General features: G+C 37.5%; 1 protein-coding gene across 5 annotated transcripts in view; it reads right to left on the bottom strand.

Annotated features, from left to right (window-relative positions):
• LOC109095754 (dachshund homolog 1-like) overlaps positions 1–21,259 on the bottom strand; it is a 109,395-nt gene extending 88,136 nt beyond the window's left edge. For 2 of the 5 annotated variants that reach the window (XM_042731392.1, XM_042731393.1), the window contains exon 1: positions 20,510–21,259. In XM_042731392.1, the coding sequence (XP_042587326.1) occupies positions 20,510–21,075 (566 nt within the window). In that variant the 5' untranslated portion in view covers positions 21,076–21,259. The remainder of the gene's footprint in view (positions 1–20,509) is intronic. The other 3 variants (XM_042731394.1, XM_042731395.1, XM_042731396.1) reach the window with 2 other exon arrangements.
• Between the last annotated feature and the right edge of the window lie 2,087 nt (positions 21,260–23,346).

The following is a 23,346-nucleotide window of genomic DNA, read 5'->3' as shown; positions in this document are numbered from 1 at the left end:
TTTAGCTGAAATATAAATGTCTCCTATAATCCTATTTGTCCACTTTAGAATCGGGAAGATAAAAATCTTTATTATCTCGGGGGAGGGTTCAAGGGACCCAGGCTCAGTGCTTTCAGCTTGAAATGCTATCATCTTCAAAGGTAGAAGAGGATGTCGATTTAAAATCAGAAATGTATCAGGGATCTCTATGCTCCTTAAAGTACAATACATCTCCGCTGATTAAAATACATCAAAGCCTCGTCATTCGTTCCTCTGAGCAACAAGGGTGGATTTTAATTGCAAAATGTTAAACCTCACAATTAAAGGCTTTGTGCTTCTTAAAGCTAGCCCAAACAGACATCGAGAGAGCAGCATACAAATGAGCCGGTGAGAGGGAGAGAGGAGAATTAAATGATAGCATTAAAAGCGGCCTGTTAAATGATAACACTGTAGAAGACCAATCACGGCACGCACCGATAATGCTACAGTGAAATATGTCAACAGATTGCACTTTCACAAGCTATCATTTTTCTCTTAAATTAAAGCCGTCCCTTTAAAGGAAAATACATGCTCAAGTGGCTAAAACAGGTGCCTGTTTGCGAGAAAACACTAGTGTGCCTGCCAACGATAAGGAGCTCGACATGACACGATCCTGCTATAAAACAGGTAACACTCTGCCAATGCAAACAGTTACTCAATTTACAGCCAACAGCCATGAAAAAGTGCTATAAAGTTGTTACCGGATTGCTGCCATCAGATTATAGGCCCACAATGCAAAATCTACCAGACAAAAATCTTATTTGGATTTATGACAAAGTAAAACTCTGAACCAAAAAGTTATACGCCTGATAAACTGATGCAACCCAACCATGTGCACAAAGACAAAAAGTGGCTTTTTAAGGGAGCATCATGTAACTATTTTTTTACATTAATTTTCAAAAGATACAAATAATTTTTTGAAGTTACATTTAAAATTAAAATTCTTCACTCAAAACGTTGGTTGGTTAGTATTTAATGAGTAGTGAGTAACTCTAAAACATATTCAGGGTTGAAACTGTATGTTTGCTGAGTAATATAATTTCCTTAAAGCTCATTTAATAAAATATGATTAAGTGATACTGGACTCTGGCATGAAGAGTATTCTTGGCTCAAAATATGTAAATGTTTAAAGGGCACGATGGGTACTGTTTGCCACTAAAGAAGCAATGCCTATGTGACCAAAACTAATGTAAATGTAAACTTTTTGTACAACACATAATTAAGAGGAGGAACTAGCAGGCCCATTAATAAAATTTAATTAAATCAAATAAATTCAAACAATGACAAATGACTATCTATGTATTCCCTGCAAACACATCATGCAGTATTAATTAAAAGCCTGTGATAGACACGGCATGCTTCTAACAGACCTATCAACAATGAAATTAGGATTTGCTGGCAAAAGAGCATTCCAGGGTCCCTCGGAGAGACTAATGAAAAACACTTTCATGGCTAACCCATCAAAAAAGCCAGGCTGGAGGAGAGCGGAACAGCGTAGAGCTCCAGCAGCAGGATGTCATGCGAGGTTCTGGAACGTGCGACCTCTCATTTCATCCTTTAATAAAGTCGCACCCAGGTGGCCTTGATGCCTTACAGTTGCCTGGGGCTCCCGAGCGCTAAACAGGAGCTCCGCTCAACGTCATTACCCTCCATCGCTCTCACCCGCATGCTTTGTTTTCCATTCCATGTCACAATTTGAAAGTCTGTTATCAAGATCAAAATGCTCCTTAATCTCAGTTGGTGAAACTTGTTCCATTGCCTCACTGATTGACTTGCAGAGCACTCTAACGGCAGTTGTGAAATGATGATGTGAGGAAATAACTCAAGTAAGACCAAAACTGTGGGATCGGTTTGAGGTTAAAGCATTGGGGAAGTCTAGGGTAAGAAGACTTGGTTGGAATGTTGCAATCCTTGCCTGTTTAACATGAACACAAATCCTAAATCAAAATCAACAACAACAAAAAAAAATAAGTCTCAAAAAGGGCCTTGGTACTTAAATGCTACATACTTACAGCTGACAGACGCAGAGAAACTAGTCTAGAGGTGGTCATTTTTCAACTTGCTACGCTAATTCAAACGCAAACACAGAGAGAGGCCTGCGATTTCATTGTGCAAATGATTTGCATGTAATACTTTCATAACTTCCTGTGTGAAAGGAGCCCGTTGGCCAAGAAGCCAGAAGAACATTCAGGTTATCAGAATTTCTGTAGGCTGTTTCTTTAATTAGCACTCACAATTTGCATTCAGATAATGTCAGGATTGATGAATTTAGTCTTGGAAGGACGACGGAAAGTTAAATAAAGTTCTCCTCGGGCTCTGCGCTGTTCCAGTAGACAGAATAAATGCTTATATTGACAGATGAAAAGATACCTGTCTGGTTTACTGCTCATTCCGACAGTAACTTAACACCGGCGCACACCCACGCATCTGTCAAATTGAGGCTTTATGCTGTAATTGCAGAAGAAGGGAACTACATTTTTCAAACAGTTCTAACAGACGGCAAATTGCGTTTATTCCGCAACGTGGATGCAGCTTCAACAGTTTCCTGTCTTTGATTTATGTGTCCAGGTCTTTCATAACTTTCGAATTCATCAAGGCAGCTTTCACTCGGAAACCGAGCGAGAACGCTTTCTCAAACACGGCCCTCCTAATTAGAATTATTGTAACTCTGACAAACCCTGGACAGAGATGCCACTTAACCACCTTGTCAGACCCTGGACTTACAGCCTGAATACAGATTCTACACCTGTCCGCCTTTCCGTATTGTTCAAACTTTTCCACCATACACCTATTTCCCCAGTGGGAAGCAGGTGGTGTGTGGAGGTGTTTACGGAGAGAGTCTAACTGACAGCTGGCGGGAGGAGACTCAAACAGCTGCAGACGAGTGGAAAAAAAGCGGGAGAGAGAGAGAGAAGGCAAACAGCTCTAATACCCTCAGGGTTGTCAACTCCAATCCCCCAACCCACAATGCTTTTAACCAAGCAAACAGAGGAAAAACTGTTGCCGTCTCAAGACATCAGAGTCTTCAACCAAACTCCCTGATCTTGGAGAGATTTCGCAGGCTTGAAATGGGCCGATAAGAGGAGCTAAAAAGAGAGAGAGACGGAAGTTAAAAACACCTGACCAGCTTTATTTAAGTGTTCATGTCAAAAAAACAAAGAGTGGTATTTACAGTATGGTGGATGGGAAATGTGTGTTGATTTCTCATTTCAAGGAGGAGGGCAGTATCAAAACACACCAGATTAACTTCTACACTGCTTTGTTTGGTTCTGCCAAGGTTATTGGAGACCTATTCCAAATTTCCTGGGGCTGAAGGCAAGGGGGTGGTGGTGGGTGGGTGAGTGTTGCACGAAAACCGATTCCATGCAGATAAATCACTTGCACAGATCAAAAGACAAATCGGCGGCAAAAGACAAAAGATGCTAATGAGCAGAGAACAATAGAAAATGTAAGTTGTGGGGATGACAGCAGACGGTCGTAGGGATCGAACTGTAAAGGAGACGTGCTGTTTATTTGAGTGGAGTCTGGCTAGGCAGGTGATTGTGATCTTGACAAGTTATCTGAGTATTTCTGATCAAGTATGCCCGCAACAGTCTTGCGATTCACACCAGAGTTGGGTAAAATTTAAAACTGAAGAACTGGATCCCTTTCAAATGATGAGTGTGAACTTAAACTGAATTGGCAACAGAGAAATTTTAATTTTGATTTGAAAGAGCTCAAATAAATTCATGTAATGCATTCTGAGAAATAAAGTGTTTGCCCACTAAAGCTTATTTATTAAATATAAAAACTACATACAAAGTTTTAGAAGTATATAGAAATATTATATATAAACTTGATTAAACATTTCTGTAAGTAGCATTTTAAAACGTGATGTTAACATTTTTTAAAATACAGTTGTATAAATCTCTTTAAATTTCAATAAACTTTAATTAAATTTCATTCCTTTCTAATTGAAATTTTATTTATTTATTTATTTATTTTTGATCAGGGACAATGCACATGAATAATAAATATGATATGTAAAATGCGCCAGATTTTGCCAACACTGGCTAATTTTCATCCATAGTTTCTTTTTGGCAGGTTGATGTTAAGCACAGGAAGAAAATATAAAAAAAAATAATAATAATAATATCAATACACCAAATTAAGAACAAGAAGAAAATATGAAAACATAAGGAAAAAATAAACTAAGAATACTGAAACACAACATTACAGACTACTATACCATATCCATAAATCACTATAAATGAACACAATTTTGATGGGTCAATAACCATTTTTTCTACTTTTTTTCGAGAAACCACAGTGTCCTGTTTAATCCTTAAAAATAGGTGGTTTTTGATTCTAATTTTTTCAGATCTACTGGGAGTCTATTCCACTCATGTGTTCCTCTAAAAGTAAAAGATAACTGAAGTAAAATTTCACAAAGGTACCAGTTCTTCTTAATGGCACGTTACAATCACCTCTAATACCGGCAAGCCATTGTGTATACCGTCCTGTTATCTGATCTATGTAATCCTTAAAAATAGGTGGAGCAAAACCATTTAAGATTCTAAAAATAAGTACCAAATCAGCAAATTGATTCAAATGTTCCCAACTTAAAATAGAAAACTTAGTTAATATGCTTCAATGGTAAAAACTGTTGGTTTTTTTTATCCAAGACCTTAATTAAATTTCAAGTGGTTTAAGAAAATACCTACATGAATAACATCCATTAGAACATTTTTATGTATCCCTTTCAACACAATTTTGAGAAAAATGTTCTCCCCTAAACTTTATATCTTCTAATGCCCTTTTTTAATTATTCAAATCACTTTTTGGTATTCTAAAATTCCATGTTTTTTCTATTTATAGTTTGATGGCTAAACCTCTTCTTTGTCAGTTTTCTTACTACCAAGGTTAAATTATGATCTGACAATCCTGTTATCATAATTAAAAGTCTTAAGTACGTGATCAGGTTTATTTGTAAAAATTAAATCAAACATGTTTCAGATGATCTAGTTATTCTTGGGGGCCATTTACAAGCTGCTTCAGATCAAAGTTACTAGTTACATTTTTTCAATTAATTCTTACTGAATTACTGAATTCAACTGAATTCTTCAGTCTGTTGGCTACCTCAATTCAAATTCATACAAATACTTGAGGATTCAACAGTCATTTTCAATTCACTTCAATTCTGAATTACGCACAGCCCTGGAAATTCTTGAAAATGACCATTTCTTATGATAAATTTGTTCATGAGAATTTAATGTTCGATTCTGAAGTGCAATTCCAGAAATATTCTTACATTTTTTAAATTTTTTAAGGAACATCTTATTTTACTTGAGAATAAAATGATAACCTTTGGTGTCATCTACTCATGCACATCCCTAATAATAATGATATGCATTATTTGCAGCTAGTGTTATGTTGTAATGTTTAATTTGAAATAACCTACATGTAAAATCCTAACTTTAGGAGGTTATTTACAATGATTTCTAAGAACATTCTTTTCAGGGATTCAGATCCTACTTAAGTTTTGTCCAAAGAAACATTGTTTAGAAAAGTTTTTGGGAATACAAAATGCTATGGCCTGTATTCTTGCATAAAAAAAAAGAAGAAGAAGAAAAGCAGCAGTTACTTTGAGAAGAATTTTATTCTTAATGTTTTGTGAATCTGAATCTTTGTTCACTTATTCTTTTCTATAAATAAGTAGAGGAATCTGGCAAAGGACAGTTTAAATGTAATAATAAATGCAGCGGCAAAAAATATAGATGAAATTGTTTGCTTGGGATGCACGATAGCACCGCTTCTTCAGAAACAAAAGGCTAGCAAAAGCTAAGAAGAAAAGTACGACATCAGGCGCTAATCACTGCGCTATTCACAGATACCACTAGAATAAGTAACATATCACTTTTTATGGGCCATGTTCTCCTGCCATTAATGGCTAGAGAAAAAGATGAGGCCATATGAGCACAACCTTGAAATGAAACGCCTGCCATGGTTAATCATATTCGGTTTGTAAATTAGCTTTAATAATACATCGGCTAGCACATTTTCCACACACACCACTTTAAATAGTTAGCATGATGCACCCATTGCCGACAAGCACAGGGCCGAAAAAGAGTTGCAAACTAGTTTAATCAAATAGGGCTGAGATTGGGTCAGTACATTTCCCTAATAGATTTGGATAGAGGGTCAGAGACACTTTTAGGTGTCCGCTGGTGGATTTGCATGAATGTAAATTTACTCTTCTGGGTCGCAGGATAGTATAAATAGCCCAGAGCTCCTCAAGCCGTCTCTATTCTAAACAGCAGTTATTCAGAACAACTGCTGCAATGGTGAAATTAAAGGGGGATGGCAGGGGAAGGTTCCTCTTGCCACAACAAAGAAAGGAAATCCCACTTAGATTTGTACTTCTCCCTTTCTTCTACCTTTAGCGGGTGTATCAGAGAATAAACAGTGCCTGAAGCTGGTAGCCACCTGCAATGTATTCCCCCACCCCCATTACAGTCCTTCACAGAAATCAGAATTTAATAAAAATCACCCCGGAGTCTGACAGAGTTTATCTCAAGGGGTCGCTTTGACTCAGGAGGAGCCGCTAGACAGACAAAGCCCTAGGCCGATAAGATGTGAAATTAAATACAGTTAGCAGTTGGAAACAAAGGACTGAATGTGTCACAAGCCGCTACATAACCACCAAAAGCTTATTGCCGAAGAAATGGAAGAGACAGGAGGTGATTCATTTCAGTTTGCGCACATTTAACCTCATTTGCATGCTTACTGTCAACATATCTCTCTGTCGCCAATACGTTCAAGAGCTTTCATCAAGGCCTGAAGTTGACATCCTTTTTATTGAGACATGGCACATAAATCATGGCCGTCGCACACCTGCACATCTCGATCGGAGATCTTGCTCTATCATGTTATGCTTCCTTTTAAACACATGACAGGTACGACACCAGTCATCGCTTAAGGTAAGGAGAGAGTAATGGGAGTGGGGTTTATCTCTGTGTGAACAGATATCCTCACTTAACGTGTTGAAATACAGATTATTTACCGCAACAAATATACCACTTTGGTAGAGAACCAGTTAAAAGTGAAGGGTTTTCTGAAGGGGTTCATTTTTGCGCAACTAGCACCACCAAATTAAATTGCAACAAAACTGCCTGTTTTCAAAAAGGTTTCCTGAACACCGCTGTTGGTTGGAAAACTGGTAGTCCCACCCCCAAACTCACTATGTTGGCTCGTCGGGATGTTCAAAACAAACAGAGCAAAATTTGGAAAGTCCCAGAGCCACAAAGTTTACACTCTTTAGAGAAGTCAACCTATAAATGGCATAATGAATAGACTTTCATGGCAATTCGTATTAAGGAAATGGTGCAGAATTCATACAATCTACTTAAACTGCACTGAGGGTTGTGTTTAGAGGTGCCTACATTTTACTTAAAATTGTATCAAATTAATCAAACTCCAACTAATTACGTTGTCATGTGATCGGGTTGGCTTGCTTATAGTTTCCTCTAGTGGTCAACCAATTTATACTATATTTTTCAACATAGGCTCATTGGAAATACATGCCTCTATATACATTTCTGCAAAACTGAAAAAAAAAAAAACCTTCCAGTTGAAGTGAACAACTTTTATTCATTTCACACAAAGTATGTTTTACAGGTTCAGAGTTTTTTGATACGGTGTTGCATTTGAGAGATGAAGAGATCCAGTATGAACCCAGTGAAACTATGGTTCGACAAAACAGCTCAAATCTGTATGAGGAAGTTAAAATAACACGGCTGCAACACAAATGAGCTTTTATATCACTTTTGTTAACACTATCGGTTAGGTTTAGGGTCGGGTTTGGTGTAGGGGATATTTCCAACATGATCATTAACCTTTAGCGACACTCCCTGGATTTTTAAATTCCAAACAGCCGCAATACCTACGTCGTGCATCAAGCAGAAAACGCAGGAATACGTGCCTGTACCAATGTATTAAAAACGTGCCATGGTCACATATTGAATGTGTGTTTTAGTGCCACTATCTGGATATTTCTCTTTGAAACTGCCACGAAACGTGCAGTAAGGTACATAAAAATGGGGTTGCAGAAATTTTTTTAGAGACACATATTTCCAATGATCCTGGGTTGATATTTTTTCTTTTTTTAAATGAAATTAATATTACATGGCACATAAAAATTATTACAAACCTAATATGACAGAGCATGCCATTAGAAACAGCACACCAAGATTTAAAACTTGGATCTAAAGTTGGTCTCTTGTGTGGATCTCGGATCTCCACGTTCAATATTGCAGCATCTTAAAAATGGCATGTTTCACCTTTAAGTTACATAGGTTAAAAATAGGAAAAAGAAACTACCAACAAGACAACTGTAGGGCATATTTCATGTCAGCTAGTGGCCACAGCTAGCATACTAATGGTGTTTTGGTGCACTAGCAACATACGCCTGCTGTAATGAAAGAGGTGAGTTTGAAATTTTCATTGAGCACTTTGGCCCTGGTTTTTATTAATAACACTCCAGGGTCCAGGGGGGCGTGAAGCAAAATGGTGGGAATGGGCTGACCTGCGGGCTGCGCCTAATCTGTCCCGACTTGGTCTGCACCACCAACGGCCTTGCTCACTATCTGTTTCTTTAACTGATGCCTTCCTGCTGGGACGGCGTGGCTAGAGAGCTGTCAGCGTGCTGCCCTTTCTGGGGCGCTGTGCTATCTCTGCCTGCACCAGTCCGCCGTGGCCTGTTGAAAAGAGCTGTCATAGCCTTGCAAGTCTCTGACATTCCTATTGGCTTGACCCTGACCCTTTGAGAAGCGCACCTTTAATTATCCTGTCTCAAATCTCCTTCCACAGCAAAACGAATATACATATCATAGCCGTGAGCATGTGTGATATTCTTTTAAAGTACGCATTTGAGGACCCCACTCAAAGCCCTGTCACTCTTAGAATAATATTAGACTATTTGGAATGTGACTGTGAGACTATCAAGAGACACAGCTGCAGAAGAGCTTCCTTTATCAAGGTAAAATTACATAATGCCCCAACAACTTCAAGCTGTTTCCAGCACTCCACTACAATACTTAAAGTATAAAAACAGCACAGAAGACATAAATATTCCCCAACAGCATCCAATTAAACATCTCTGTCACCACTAGGAGCATAAAGACGCTTTTGATCAATCAGATCTGTGGGATTGCTTTTGTCTCACATTCCTTTTCTGACATTTGAAAGGTCAAGAGTGAGAGGACATTTGATAACTGCAAAATCCTCATACTCCATTTTACAACCCTTAATCTGCCTTCTCGGAATTGGTAACATACCATTTTATCTTTGGGAGGAGGGCTGGAGAGACTAGGAAACTAAGTCTGTTCGCATTTGCTCACCATAAGCTCAAGTTTTAGGAATTCACTGCAGTGAAGACAAAAAGAGGAAAGAATCGGATAAAGCTCGACCGCGATAAAAGGTCAAGTCGTACACAGAAATACATGCTTGCTAAGAGAGCCAAACTACTGTACCAGAAATAATGAGTGAGGCAAACTGTGTTTACTTTTTTTTAGGCTTTAGGAAAATGAGCATTGTTGACACTGAACATGTAACGTGGCTTTGACCCAAATATTTACATAGCATCACAGAAATTAAGAGAGCTGTTTGTTCCAAATGCAGATCAAAGTCAAGAGAGCATGTGACATTGTTTTAATGCAACAGTAACTTAAAGTTTAGACACAGCATTTACAGATGCCAGTCCTTTTTCGCTTTGCTAGCGAAAATAATTCCAAACACATATAAATGCCGTTTCATGTCTCCTAGTCACACAATACTGTGGCTTTCCTAAATGAACGATTTAATGACTCATTCATGAACCAGTGTGAGTTCGGACAAATCGGTTAAGCGAATGATTCAATAACTTACTTGTTTTCTTAATGAATCAGTTTTAAATGAATCCGTTGACTTAATGATTCCAACAATTCGCTGTCACCTACTGGCGTGACAATGTAATGTGCAGAAATTCATGAAAATCCCTTTCACTAATACACAGACTAGGGATGTAATGATTCACTCATCTCACGATTCGATTTCGATTTGCGATTTTGATTTCACGATTCGATTCGATTCACTTTTTTTTTTTTTTTATTATATTTAAGACAAATTATTAATTAAATGTGTCCTTTTATAATTGCTTGGACAAAATGCTGTACATTTCTTTGTAAAATTGAAATATAATTATAATAATATACTAATATAGCACTTGCATGTTATTGCTCTTTTGTTGGTTTTGATTAAGTCGTTTTTGATAAAAGCATCTGCTAAATGACAAAATTTAAATAGAATGTAAATGTAAATAACAAAACTAAATTGAAATTTTAAAACAAGCCCCAAATCAAATAAATAAGTAACAAAATTAAAATAAACAAATTAAGGCTTTTTCTGTACTCTTTCCATTTAAAATTAGAGGCAACCACAGCATTTTAATCATGATCCAAACAAAGATGCTGCATACATGCAACATGAGCAGTTTTTAATTTAAATTTAAGTTAGATTGTATAATTACGAAATTTTGAAGCAAAAACAGAATGGTTTGATTTCAGTTATGTGAAACTATACATAAAAATATCTGCATATAACAGTGGACGAGCTGAATGAGATGCAGATTCACTCTCTGCCAGCAGGTGGTGCTTAAAGTGTTTCCTTGGCTTCTGCTGTAAACAAGCAGTGCTGCACTTATGAATTTTAATATGCATTATGCAGAGGCAAGATGAAAGAAAAATTACCATCTAAACTTTTCTAAAGACAGTAAGTTCCCCTCATACATGCATTCATATAAACTCCTTCCCCTAATCGAATCACAATTTGTTTAGCATCTCTACCGATTTGAATTGTCACATATTTGAATCGATTTTCAACCAGCTCGCGGTGAATCGTTACATCCCTAACACAGATTGATAGTTTGTTCATAAATAAATATAAAATATATTTATATATAATGAAACAAAAACACTTTTTATGTGACAATATATATATATAGTCATATTAAAAGTGTTTTTGTTTTGTTTTATATATAAATATAAAACTATATATATATATATATATATATATATATATATATATATATATATATATATATATATATATATATGCTAATTTATGAATGATCAGTTATAATAAGATTATAATAAGAGTTATAATAATATGAACTTACAACAAAGGAACTGAGAGTCTTTATCTGTTGTTCCTGTTGTTGTTGTTGTTGTTGTTATTGTTGTTTTGTCAAGGCTTTGTTGTTCTCTGTACAGCACACTAGGCCTTCCGCTGTGCTCCCAGCACCGTGTTCCCTTCTCCCTCCTCGGCAGGACAGTCTTTCCCATTAAATAAGTCCTATTCCACTTAATGGCAACCTTGGGAGATCTGTAGCGCTTGAAAGCACCGGCACTTAACACTTTGTAGTCAGAGAAAACGTTTTTTTGATCTGCTCGTGTCATTTAATCATCCGTATTCTACCAAGCTACTCAGAAACAATTTTGCAGGATATTAACTTCTGGCTAAACCCTGCTTGTGCCATTTGTGGTTCCACTCAACCAATGGTCCCGTGGGGGCCAGAGCCCTCCTCAAAGCTGTAATGAGCTTTACTGAGCTGAATAAAACAGTTAATAGAAAGGTAAGATCAAAAATGCATGAATCGTGAAATGTTAGGCAGATCCCAATGAAAACGGCTCTGGATAAGTAGACGTAGCTGTCCGTAGCATTGTTGGGCGGCTTCAGTAGTGCAGGAGACAGTTTAGTGGCTTATTGGATGGCTATACATACCTCCTCCATGTATAAAGTTACTTAAGTGCTTGCCTGCAGGGAGAACCATGTCAAATCGCATTGAAAATAACTTTGAGGAGCAAATTGAATGTATTAGCTTAAAGGGAGGTGATGTCTATGGGGATAGCTGACACTTAATACTGAATTATCCTAGACAAAATACATTGAGCAAAAGTAAAGTGATTCACTGTTCTTTTAACCCACCCCCACCCCCAAACACATAGACACACACAAAAAACAGATTCTGTTGCTGAGAAAACCTACTTCTTACTTGGTTGGCATCCACCGAATACACAGACAGGCAGTGCCTTCCCATGAAAACCATTTTTGTTCCATTACAAAAAACTAGGTCATCCTCTCATAATTGTCAATCAAGCAAATAAATCTTTCTGTGCCGCAAATGAATACTGCACTGGGAATGAAACAAAGCTTATTGGCATGCAATGTCAGCTTGACTTAATTCATTCTCCTTTTCAGCTGAGCCTATTCATATGTGAAGTTTACGGATATCACACTGCCTGTTCCAGAGCGGGATAATAGATGTGGACAGACACATTATGCTGGGAATGTTGTATTAGCACAGCGTAAGCTGTCTGAATGGAGACACAGCTCACAACAGAGTTTAAAATGTGAGACCAGATCCACAACTAGAATAAATTATCCTTCTTTAAGGCACTTTGGAAGAATATTCTCTCCCGAGCACATGAATGTAAATATGTAAATGTATGTACAGCCATGAACCTTCTCTTCAGTGGCTCTGAAATGAAAACAACAAGCAGAACTTTCAAGGGAATCGTTTTCTCTGAATCATCTGTTAGTGGCGTCATGTCTTAAAATAAATCCACAATCAAAATCATTAGTAACGTAATCCTTTCTGGTGCAGTAATAGCATGGGATGGAAAAGACTTGAGCATGCCTTAAAATTAATAGAGGTAATGCAAAAGACAACAAAGGGTATCATGGGAAAGAAAAAGCTCTTAAATGTCTCAACAGTTTCTAATTTTTTTCCTGGAAAAAAGACCCCCATTAATCTCACATGTATCTCATCTTGAGTTTTAAAAGAAATGTCAACAATAACTCAAACTGTGCATTAAAAAGTCAAAGATTTCAATAAGAGCTATGCAATTCACATTCATTTCAAAGTCACATATTCAAAAAATGTCAATATTTAATTGAATGAATATTTTTTTTAATTTAGTTTCAGACAAAAGATCTCATACAAAGTTGAGAGCTATGAAAGAGCCACCTCTAAGAAAAAAATATTTTTCTTTCTAAAAATGATCTGGTCTCACGAAACAATTATAATAACAATAATAATTTGTAATTGAAATTACTGTATTGTACAAAAACAACCTAACTAGGATTATTATTTAAAAAAATAATAATGAAAAGTACTACATTTTTGTACAATCCAAGTCACAATGTCATGCGATTTCATCATCTCATATGAATTCATTCAAGTCATCATGAGACTGTGTTTGTGTTTCTGAATATGTAATTGTTTCATCGCACAAAGGCTTGAACACAATATCTGTGTCTGCTACAGCTCTGGGCTCACCATTTACCTTCTCCTGCCAGGTGTCGTCAGTTTACAAATATCTGATTGGACAGACGGGAAATGCAGTGGTACGCCTCCAGCAGACGAGTTCGGTGTCATGTCTCTCTGGAGCAAACTGTCAGTCTTTAAGAAGAGAGTAATAATAGCCGGGTACCACAGCCACTTGCTATGGAAAAAAACTTTCTTTTTTAAAGAAACCTTAGCGAGAAGCTGACATTTGAGTCTAGATGAGAAACTCAAGCGGAGCATCACAGAAAGAGCTATCAGAATGGCTGTCTCACTGGACTTAGACAACAGCAATGTGAGAAGCTCTGGATTGCTTTCAAAGGAACAACACCTTTGTTTGTTGATAATGAAATACAGTAAAGCCCGTGGAGGGTTTCGAAGGGTTTTGGGAAATGTATACTTTGTACTACAGTTATTAAAGAAAGCATTTCCATTTATTTTAAATGGGCTGTATTGCATGTTGGGATGTTTTCCCTGCATAAAGTTGTGTGCTGTGTGACATTCATTCAAGTTGGCTTTCACTTGGCATTCTATGATCAAGCTACAAGGTCTCTGTTTGCTTTGCTTTCATAAAAAGGCTACAGTACCATTTAAAATGTTTTATTATATTCATATGGAAGAGTAATCAACAGTTATGCACATTTTGAGGAATATAATCAAGACACTTGATGCTTACATATTTACATCAATGCAATATATGAATTAAAAGAAAGAAAAGCTATTGAATAAAAAAAAAAAATAGAAAATATGTGAAATATGCTTCCTCAAAAGGCTGTGAGAATGAGATACAAATGCACAAACAACTGCATCAATATGGGCAACATATGGGATCCTCAGTGGGAACGAGCACCGAAATTTGGCTTTTCTATTATAATTCAATTGTGTTAAATTGACTTGATAGGCTTCTGTGCAGCCTGTGAGGATTCCAGCTTCATGAGAGAGGCCTGGTGTCTCAGCTTTGTCAAAGGCCCATCATGCTTTGAGCTCTGATAGAGTTCCATTCTATTCTCAAGTGTCATTAGCTGTGGGCCAGGTAAAGATTAGATAACAATCAGAACTTTATGAGATACCTTTAGAGGTGTTAGGAGTCTTTGTCGCACTGCAAAGAGAGGAATGTGGATCAAAAAAAAAACTTATAATTCCCTCTTTTCGTTCATTCCTTTGAATCATCAAACAGAGTCTTCAGATGTTTTTGCAGTACTGAAAAAATGTAAACGTATTTTCAAGGAGCAAAGAAAAACTCTTAACATGCCTTGTTAAGCATATTTCATGGAGTATTCTTAAATGACTAAATATATAATTTATGGCGGAATTCTGAAAGCAGTTTTATCAAAGGTACTTTAATAATATAATTCATTTTTTGCAGGAGAGCTTGAAGTGAAGTGAATTGAGAACGCTATTTATTTTGTCCTAGCAAAAGAGTCTCCAGCACTCCAGAGCTCTTTGTTTTTCATTAATGGAGTCATGGCGCTCTCATTGCGCTGTAAAGTGGCGCTTGTTCTGACCTAAATGAAAACAGCCTCGAGACCTCAGCGGTCACCTGTCCTTCACTGCAGTCCCGCCAAAACCTGCTGACGGCATCTCCGAGCTCCCCGCACCTCATTGACGCTGTTTATGACAGCGGTTCAAAACCTAAATATCCAGCTTTTTGCTGTCTTCTTTCAAAACCGCAGAGCTCATAAAACATCCATCATGACTTTCCTCCATTTTATAACCGAGTAAATTTCACTCTTACAGGGTAGATTTCCCATCATTCTCTTTTATCACAGCAGAGTGGGACAAGAAGAGCCCATTAAGTTCAAACAACGCAGATATTTCTGTGATAACAAGAAAAAGTTTATATAGAAAGAGATTCATCATTTGATAGGATCTTGAAGATGGGGGGAAAAAAAGAAGAGGAAATTTCTGGAATCCCATTTCAGATTGCTTCCCTGAAGTATTCTTCTTTTTTTTTTTTTTTCTCATGTCAGCTTCAACATGAAAATGAAGCCAGGGAAAATTAACTCCTGATACGGCTATGCTGAATTAGACGGTGGAGAAAAAAAAAAAAACACTTTTTAAGGATTCCGGCCTTGTCATTTTCAATTTTCTGCTCTTTGGACATGCTTGTATTCAGATTCCCGAACATCTACTCGGCATATCAATCCTAATTAGACAATCTGGGTCCGCGAAGGATGAGAGCCGAGTTATTTGCATAATTTAATCATAAATACTCAGCGATACATATTTCCAAATGCATTTGTACAATCATCTTTCTATCCTTAGGGCAAAAGTATTAATATGATTAGGCAATAATTCTTTAAAAAAGGAGGAAAATAGGAAACCAGAAAGTGCACTCTCTTTTTAAACTCCAGCTTTGGGCTATATGAAAAATTAATTAATTTCTGGGGAAAATCAATTTCTTTATGTGACCATATTAGACAGAGTCGAGCTAAGGCCCGGATTTGCGCTCCAATCAAGAAATCTCATCTGCTCCCTCTAACTTATGTCAGTAGTGGTTAGCATCCCTGCGCAAGCATCAGCAATCTGCACTGCTTCTAAATATGCTGTAATGTGGAAGAGACGGTGGCTAAAGACATGCAAGGGCTCGGAGTCAGAGAGCTCGTAATGCATTGCTTTTTCCAACGGCAATCTGTCTCAGGTGCGACTACGGAGGCTAGTGTCACTGTCCTGTCTCGTTTCATCCAGCTGGTGGTCAGAAAAAAAGAAACCTGCAGATGATTCGACATGCTTGCACTTGCTTGTTGGATTTGAGAGTGATTGATGACTCACGCCGTCCCTCACGGTCAACGCAACCTGTACTAAGAATCGTTCATTATTTGCGCAATTAAAGTTGTGTGTTTGACCAGTCGTGTTTTTAATTTAAAAGGACAGTTCATCCAAAAAAAATTAAATACTGTCATCATTTAGTCATGCTGTACCAAACCTGTATGACGTTTTTTCTTCTGCTGAACACAAAAGAAGATTTTTGGAAAAATGCAATACAATGAAAGTCAATGTTGTTTTGGACCCTACTGACTTTCATTGTATTACACAAATGTTCTTCCAAATATCTTCTTTTGTGTTCTGCAGGAAAAAAAAAAAGGGTTTGGAATGACATGAAGGTGCAAGTACGAGAGCTTGAACAGAGGAAACGCATCAAATATAAGTGTTTCAAGAAATGTAGATGTTTATTTTTTTCCTAGAACTAGTGCTTCAAATCAACATACAGAGGTATCAGGTTGCTTTTATCAGTGTCACGTTCATAACAAACTCCGCTTTTACCATCTCCTCTTGCATTGACGACGGATGCCAAGTGCACAGTTAATTTGAACACACGTGGCTAATCCTATCAAGGAGAGCTCCAGTGACTCACGGCAATGGAAAAAATAAAAACCGGATTGTTTATCTGCTTTATTTTCGATCTATCAGCACCGATCGCAAGTGAGGGATATGGAATCGTACAATATGATTTGTAGGAAAGTGCTACAATGAATCTGTGATTTTAACAAGCCTTTTAACATGCATCCCCCCACCCCCCCATATATCCCCCTCCAACTCTTTCATCCTAATCAGCATCTGTCCCTCTGTTTTTTGAAGTTATTATCGCCTCAGCTCCCTCTTGGATGTGGTTGCTGGGTGACGGGTATCTTAGCACCCACTCTGACTGGGAATGATTTGAATTCGATCCAAAGATTTCCCATGAGTACCTGTAAACACATCCGTGCCTTGTCGAAAACAAATATATCAGAAGAGCACTGCAAAGAGAGCGAGAGAGGGGGGAAAAAAGAGCGATAAAATCTGCCACTGTGTGTTAAGACGCACCCCTGAGTGCTAAACAAAATAATGACGCTCCTCTGTAAATATGCCAGTCTGTGTAGTACACAAACAAAAATATTTTGTCAAATGTGATGACTAAAGTATAAATCCATAAAGTAAAATAGAAATAGAAATTTAAAACACAATAAATTTTTTTTTTCATATTTGAAATTTTTATTTAATTATATATATTTTTTTAAATATTAAAATATGCAAGTGCATTCATATGCATCTATTAAACCTGACAACGACTGTCAATTAAGCGCCTGGTCGGTATGCAGCCTCCGACGTAACAGCTGCCTCAGCACTCACCTCCAGCCCAACGCCCTCGTGTTTCAATAACCTTTCCTCAGAGTTCAAATGTCACCAGGCGGCAAGAACCGCACCATCCCACATGGACAAAATGGAAAGGAAAACAAGTAGCTGAAGTATTGCTTCTCACGGGGCAGACTCATAACTCCTATGAAAGCAGAGAGATTACAGCCCCGTATCTGTTCGGCGGCAGAAGGTGCGCATTAATCTGGGCTGAGGGTCCCCGAGAGAATGAGGGGGGGAGCCGGAGGAACACGTCCTCATGCGGAAGGGAGAACGGGGCGAGTCTGACTCTGCTTCACGGGGAATTCTTTTAACGTGAGCAGACAAAGATGTAAGGCCGCTGTTATCCCGTAGCAAAGAGGATTATTAGCAGTTCCTCAGCACTCTGGAAGTCGAGCAGCGGGCTGGAAAAGTGAGACCGCTAGTGCTTATGCCATTTTTTAAATTTTCTCTAGTTTTTGTGCCTAATGGGAATAGGATTTGAATAAGCAGGACTCAAACCTGACCACTTATGCTTGTTAGCACAACACAATCTCATGTTATGCCCAGGTAAACTTCCTCACTTCAAAAAAACTAAACTCCTAATGTTTTATCATTAAAATGTACACTGCTTTAGATAAACTTAATGATCCATCCTTAAAATTCAACATATGAGCATGTAACTGCAAACCGAGTCATGTCCACGCAAGAGCTATGACTTAGCGGGTTGACCTTCCCCGTACTGAGGACCAAAACAGATGTAGATACATTAAATCCACACTGTAAATAAGAGCCAGTGTGTTTGTGTTCCATCCGAGCAGATACCTTTGTCCATACAAATGATGTAATCCTCCAAATGGGAAGCAGACATGGAGGAGGTGATTGATTTCAGCATAACACCGGCAGTACCAGGTGCTTTCAGAGACAATTACAGGCCTCTCTATGCAGCAGTAATAGGCCAGCACTTTAGCGTCATTAAAGCAATGTGTAGCACTGCATTATCCTTTAACCCCATCACTGACCACTCTCCTTCCCAGCCCCGGAGTTCAAACCACACACTCCATCACCTCAGGACCCTGGGACGGGCCGCACGAGGAGGAGGGGAGCTAGACTGAACGCAAGCTCAGGCCCAGGAGGAGCTCGGCACAGACAGACGGCATGGGAAAGACTGAGAGCAGACTGCTCCATTAGCACCGCTGCTGGACAAACACACATCGCACTTGTCAGAAAGCTAGAGGAGAATATTTACAATGTGCATTTTCAGACAAAAATATATAATAAATATACTGCTTTAAATCAAGTGTACAATGAACTGCACTGTGCAATGCATTTGGTGTGATTCTACAGCTGTAATTATAACATTCAGAAATCCAATACATGTGTTTTACAAGAAAGAGAAAAACAAATATATATATATATATATATATATATATATATATATATATATATATATATATATATATATATATATATATATATATATATATATATAAGCAGTCAATAATGCATGTTATAATTGTATACATTTTGCAAAAATATGTGGTTTTTTACAGAATTTTGATTTCACACTCACACTGAATATAAAAGGGGCACTTGTCCCAAAACAGAAAATCATATTACGAGTGTGAGTGTTATTTTGTATCCATCGTTTAATGTTGTAATTATTTTAATTAATAATATTGTGTTTAAAAAATAACTTTGGAAAAATAGTTCCTGTCAGATTTCACATTCAGATTTAAAAAGATTGGCATCAGTATAATGAGCAATTTGTGACAATATTCTCATGAACAACTTGTGATTTAATTTTCAGTTTTTACAGCATTGAAATTCCTCATTTAAAAAAATATCTGAAACTGTACAACACTCAAATTGTTGCATGCAAGGTGTTTTATGTTTTCATTTCAGATGAGCTGTCAACACCTTGACATTTTTAAATTAGCTTACTTTTTCTAGTAATTATTGGGCCCATTCACTTGATCACTAAAGGGTGACATTAAAGTTTCAGGGCGAATTATTCACCGATGTTACAAGCAGTAATTGTTTCCTGTGTAATTTTGTACCTTAAAGCACTGTATCACTCCTGCCATTAAGTATACAAGCACTTATTGACTATGATTTGATTTTTCCCCAGAGGAAGAAAAGAGCAGAAAGAAATGTCTGCTTATAAATACAACTAATACATAGGAGAGAACATCTATTATAATAAGTCTGACAAGCATGCTTATTTTAAATCTGCTCAAATAACAGAAAACCATTTCAACTAAAAATTTCCTCATATGCTCAATATGAGCTCACTATTGCTTACAGTATGCACAAAAGCATGGTGACTTTAAAACATCAAATTTGTTAGTAGAAAAAAAATATATAACCAAAAAAATAAAAAGCTCTCATGCTCTATACATAAACCTGTGCATGACTTCCACAAAATACATTTAGGGTCAACTGTTATTTATGAATGATTAATTCTGGTAAACATTTGAAGAAAGAAAACACCTTGTATTTTACATGCAACAGTTCAATAAAATGTTTGCATCTATTATATTCAACTTTCTACCATTGCAAAAAGTTTGTCGCTTTATAGTATTCTAGAATTTGTTGCACATTTTTCTATATTTGTATTAGGATTATTTTAAGGATATAAGAATGTGGTGTGTTTCTTCGATGGTTCTTTGCAACACCTTACATTCAGCAAAGATCCCTCTACTTTTCTCCCTAAATAGAGTTCTTTAGATCAAAGTTATTGATGTCACATTACAAGTATAAAGAACATAAAACTACCGAATTAAAAGTTATTTGTTGTTCTCTTGTGACATCAGACTGCTAAAACATTTTGGACTTTTGTTTTTACAGTGCACATAATAATCTGAAAGTACTTGCAAATATCCTGTACATTATTTCCACATAATACTGTCATAATTAGCTTAATGCATAAAGGCGCTACATGAGTTTTACCATACATTCTAACGAAAGGTTCGCTTGGCTTCTTATCTGACTTCACTATTGATTATTTGTTTCGAAGCACTAAAAGAGTGTTCTAACCTGGCATTAGTGCAGTCGTTGTAAAGGGTCTCGAAGTCTTTTCTGGAGATGAGTTTGCAGCGGTTGACCCCGGGTTGGATGGCCCCCAGTCCGCGCAGGATGCGGACCTGCTCCACGTTACACACCACCGGCGTGATCTCCAGCCGCTTGAGTTTGGTGTAGACGGTGTGCAGACCCCCGACCAGGTGTTTGAGAAACAGGTCAAACGCCTGGGGCAGGCAGATGAGCTCCTGTCCGTCCACCGTGAAAGAGGCCACCTTGGCGCCCCTGAGCTCCACCATCCGACACTCATTATTCTGCGGGGTGTTTTCAACAGGGGACGGGGTAGAATACACGGGCTTGCCGGCCAGTGGGATGCTGCTGGTGTTGGTGCTGATCAGATCCGTGCGGAACAGATTCTGAGTCGCTGACTGAGAAGGAGACGCAGAAGTGGCCGAGGGTGAGGATGATGATGCTGCGGTCGCGGAACATGATGATGATGATGCTGAAGATGCTGACGAAGAAGTTGAGATCGGACACGGCTGGACCAGAGACGATGGGGGAATCAGAGCAGCCGGTACGGCCATGGTGTTCTGCACCTATCAAATAAGTTCAGACGGGAAGCAGAGCCAGTATGCAAAAGTAGCGCAAAGAAGAAGAAATCCACCCCGAGTGCGCTCCGCCGACGCGCGAATGGATGTGGAGAGGTGCCGTGCTAAAATTAGGGCTCTGAGAAAGATTGAGAGAGAATGACAGGAAGAAAATCAGCAGAAAAGTGTGCCTCTGCTCTGTGGATGAGTTGTTGTTGTCACAAGGTACAGAGAGGGAGGAGCCACTATCAAGCCTTTGAAACGGAGACATGCACAATCTAATGCGACCCTAGTGGAACGTTCCCAGCGTTTACTTACAACCTTTTCGTGAGCTCGGATGAAACCTGCGCTTCTTCTAGGAATGTTCTCTGAAACTCAACTTAATACATGTCAGGACGCCTGTCGCCTGTTATTGTTTATTGTTTGAAAGTAGCCTACACTTGAAGTTCACACTTTTTGAGTGAGACAATATGCATATAAAAACGGTAAAACTTTTTCTCATTTCATTAATATTTTATACATTTATGGAAAATATATTAAGAAAAGGTTAGCTATGTATATAATGATGTGTTGTAAATGTATATGTAGTTGATATTAAAGTTATCACTAATACAATTAATAAAATTATAGATGCCAAAAGTACTGTGAATTGAATCAGTACCATATTCAAAACTTCAGATGAGTTACTAGAGGGGAGACCGGTGTGAGGTGTAACACCATCAGTTTAGCCAATTAGAAATTAGCTACAGCCAGGGGTGTAATTACTTCAAACATGATCACCATCCTCCTGAGGTGATGGTACAAGTTATAAGAGGATTTACAGAACAAAAAAAAAATTTAAGTAGGTAAAGTAACATTTCAGATCTGACATTTTTGATTTGCTTCAGGCAGATGTTGACAGAACTGGTATCATCTAAATTTGTTCTTTTGTTTAAATGGATATATGGCATCCACGCAAGTTTTCATTTTAAAAATAAATTAATTAATTAAAAACACTAGAAATATTATGTATAAGCAGACAAGAAGCTTCATTACACTTTCAAGTTACTTTTACTGAATCTACAAAGATGCATAAAATAGGTCAGTGTAGGCCACATTACACACAATGTTATAGCCTATGCTTTTTTATATTTCTTTTCAATTTTAAATGTTTTTCAATTTTAAATGCATTTCTTAAAGCTTTAGAATTTTGATTCTAAACTATAAACATGTATGTAAAAAAAAATTCAAATGTTTGTTTTCTATTTGTAACAGACAATTATAGAAACATTGCGTTTCAAAATTTGATACAGAGCAACAACAAAAAAGTACAGATGTTGAAACAAAAAGTGTTACAGCACATCCCTTTTTGATACATGAATAAAAGGCCCCCAGTGTATAAAATACTGTTCTACTTCTCATGTCTCGTTTTGCACAAACAGTATGTATTTCTTCAAAGGACAAATTTGAACAGTTCTGTACTCTCCTGAACCAAAGAAAAAAATTACATGGAAGTGTACACTGTCAGAAACTATCCAAGTAGACTTATAAGTTCAAGTTAGTCTGATCTGATCTCCTTAAAGATAAACAGAATGCTATTTCAGAATTGTCATTCAGGCACAGAGGTAGCATGTAGTGTAAAAATCAATACCCGCTTAAAATTCATTGCCAGACAAAGTTGCCCTTTATGTTGCTAACCTTTGCTTAAATATGCATCATATTAAGATTTCATTAAAAACAATGAATGTCATGATAGTTTGCCAACACTTTTTCATGTTAGCATGGGGTTAACTGCAAATGATGGCCATAAAATTCCTCACAAAGAACTGCTAGCAGACATTCGTTTAGAGAAGAATGATGATAAGACAAAAAGGCATCCACAAACGCCACAGGACCTCTATGATGTCTCCGATTCAGAGTTTCTTAACAAGCTGGGTGGGCCTGATGAATCAAACTCCCATTAGAACAACAGTCTTTCAATAGACAAACAGCAGGATGCACAATGCAGAGAAACTCTCAGTTGTTCACTGCATTCTAACTTTGAATGTTCAATTAGTTTTATTGGTTAAATTAACAATGTCTGCAATCTTTATGTACTGGGTAAATACAAGCATCACAGCGAGAAAAGAACTCCTCGATCTCGCTCATTAGAAGAAGTCATTCTACACTGCATGAGCCATACAGGATGAGAGGAATGCTACATGATAACACAGTTCACCTGAGAGAAGTTCAAACCAACAGTAATCAAGAGGTTACATACAACAAAGAACAGCTTGAAACAGCTGAGAA

This window comes from Cyprinus carpio, chromosome B9 (genome assembly GCF_018340385.1).
Source record: "Cyprinus carpio isolate SPL01 chromosome B9, ASM1834038v1, whole genome shotgun sequence".
NCBI classification, from domain to species: Eukaryota; Metazoa; Chordata; class Actinopteri; order Cypriniformes; family Cyprinidae; genus Cyprinus; species Cyprinus carpio.
The sequence above is the reverse complement of the archived record's forward strand: the minus strand, read 5'-3'. Positions and strand labels throughout refer to the sequence as shown.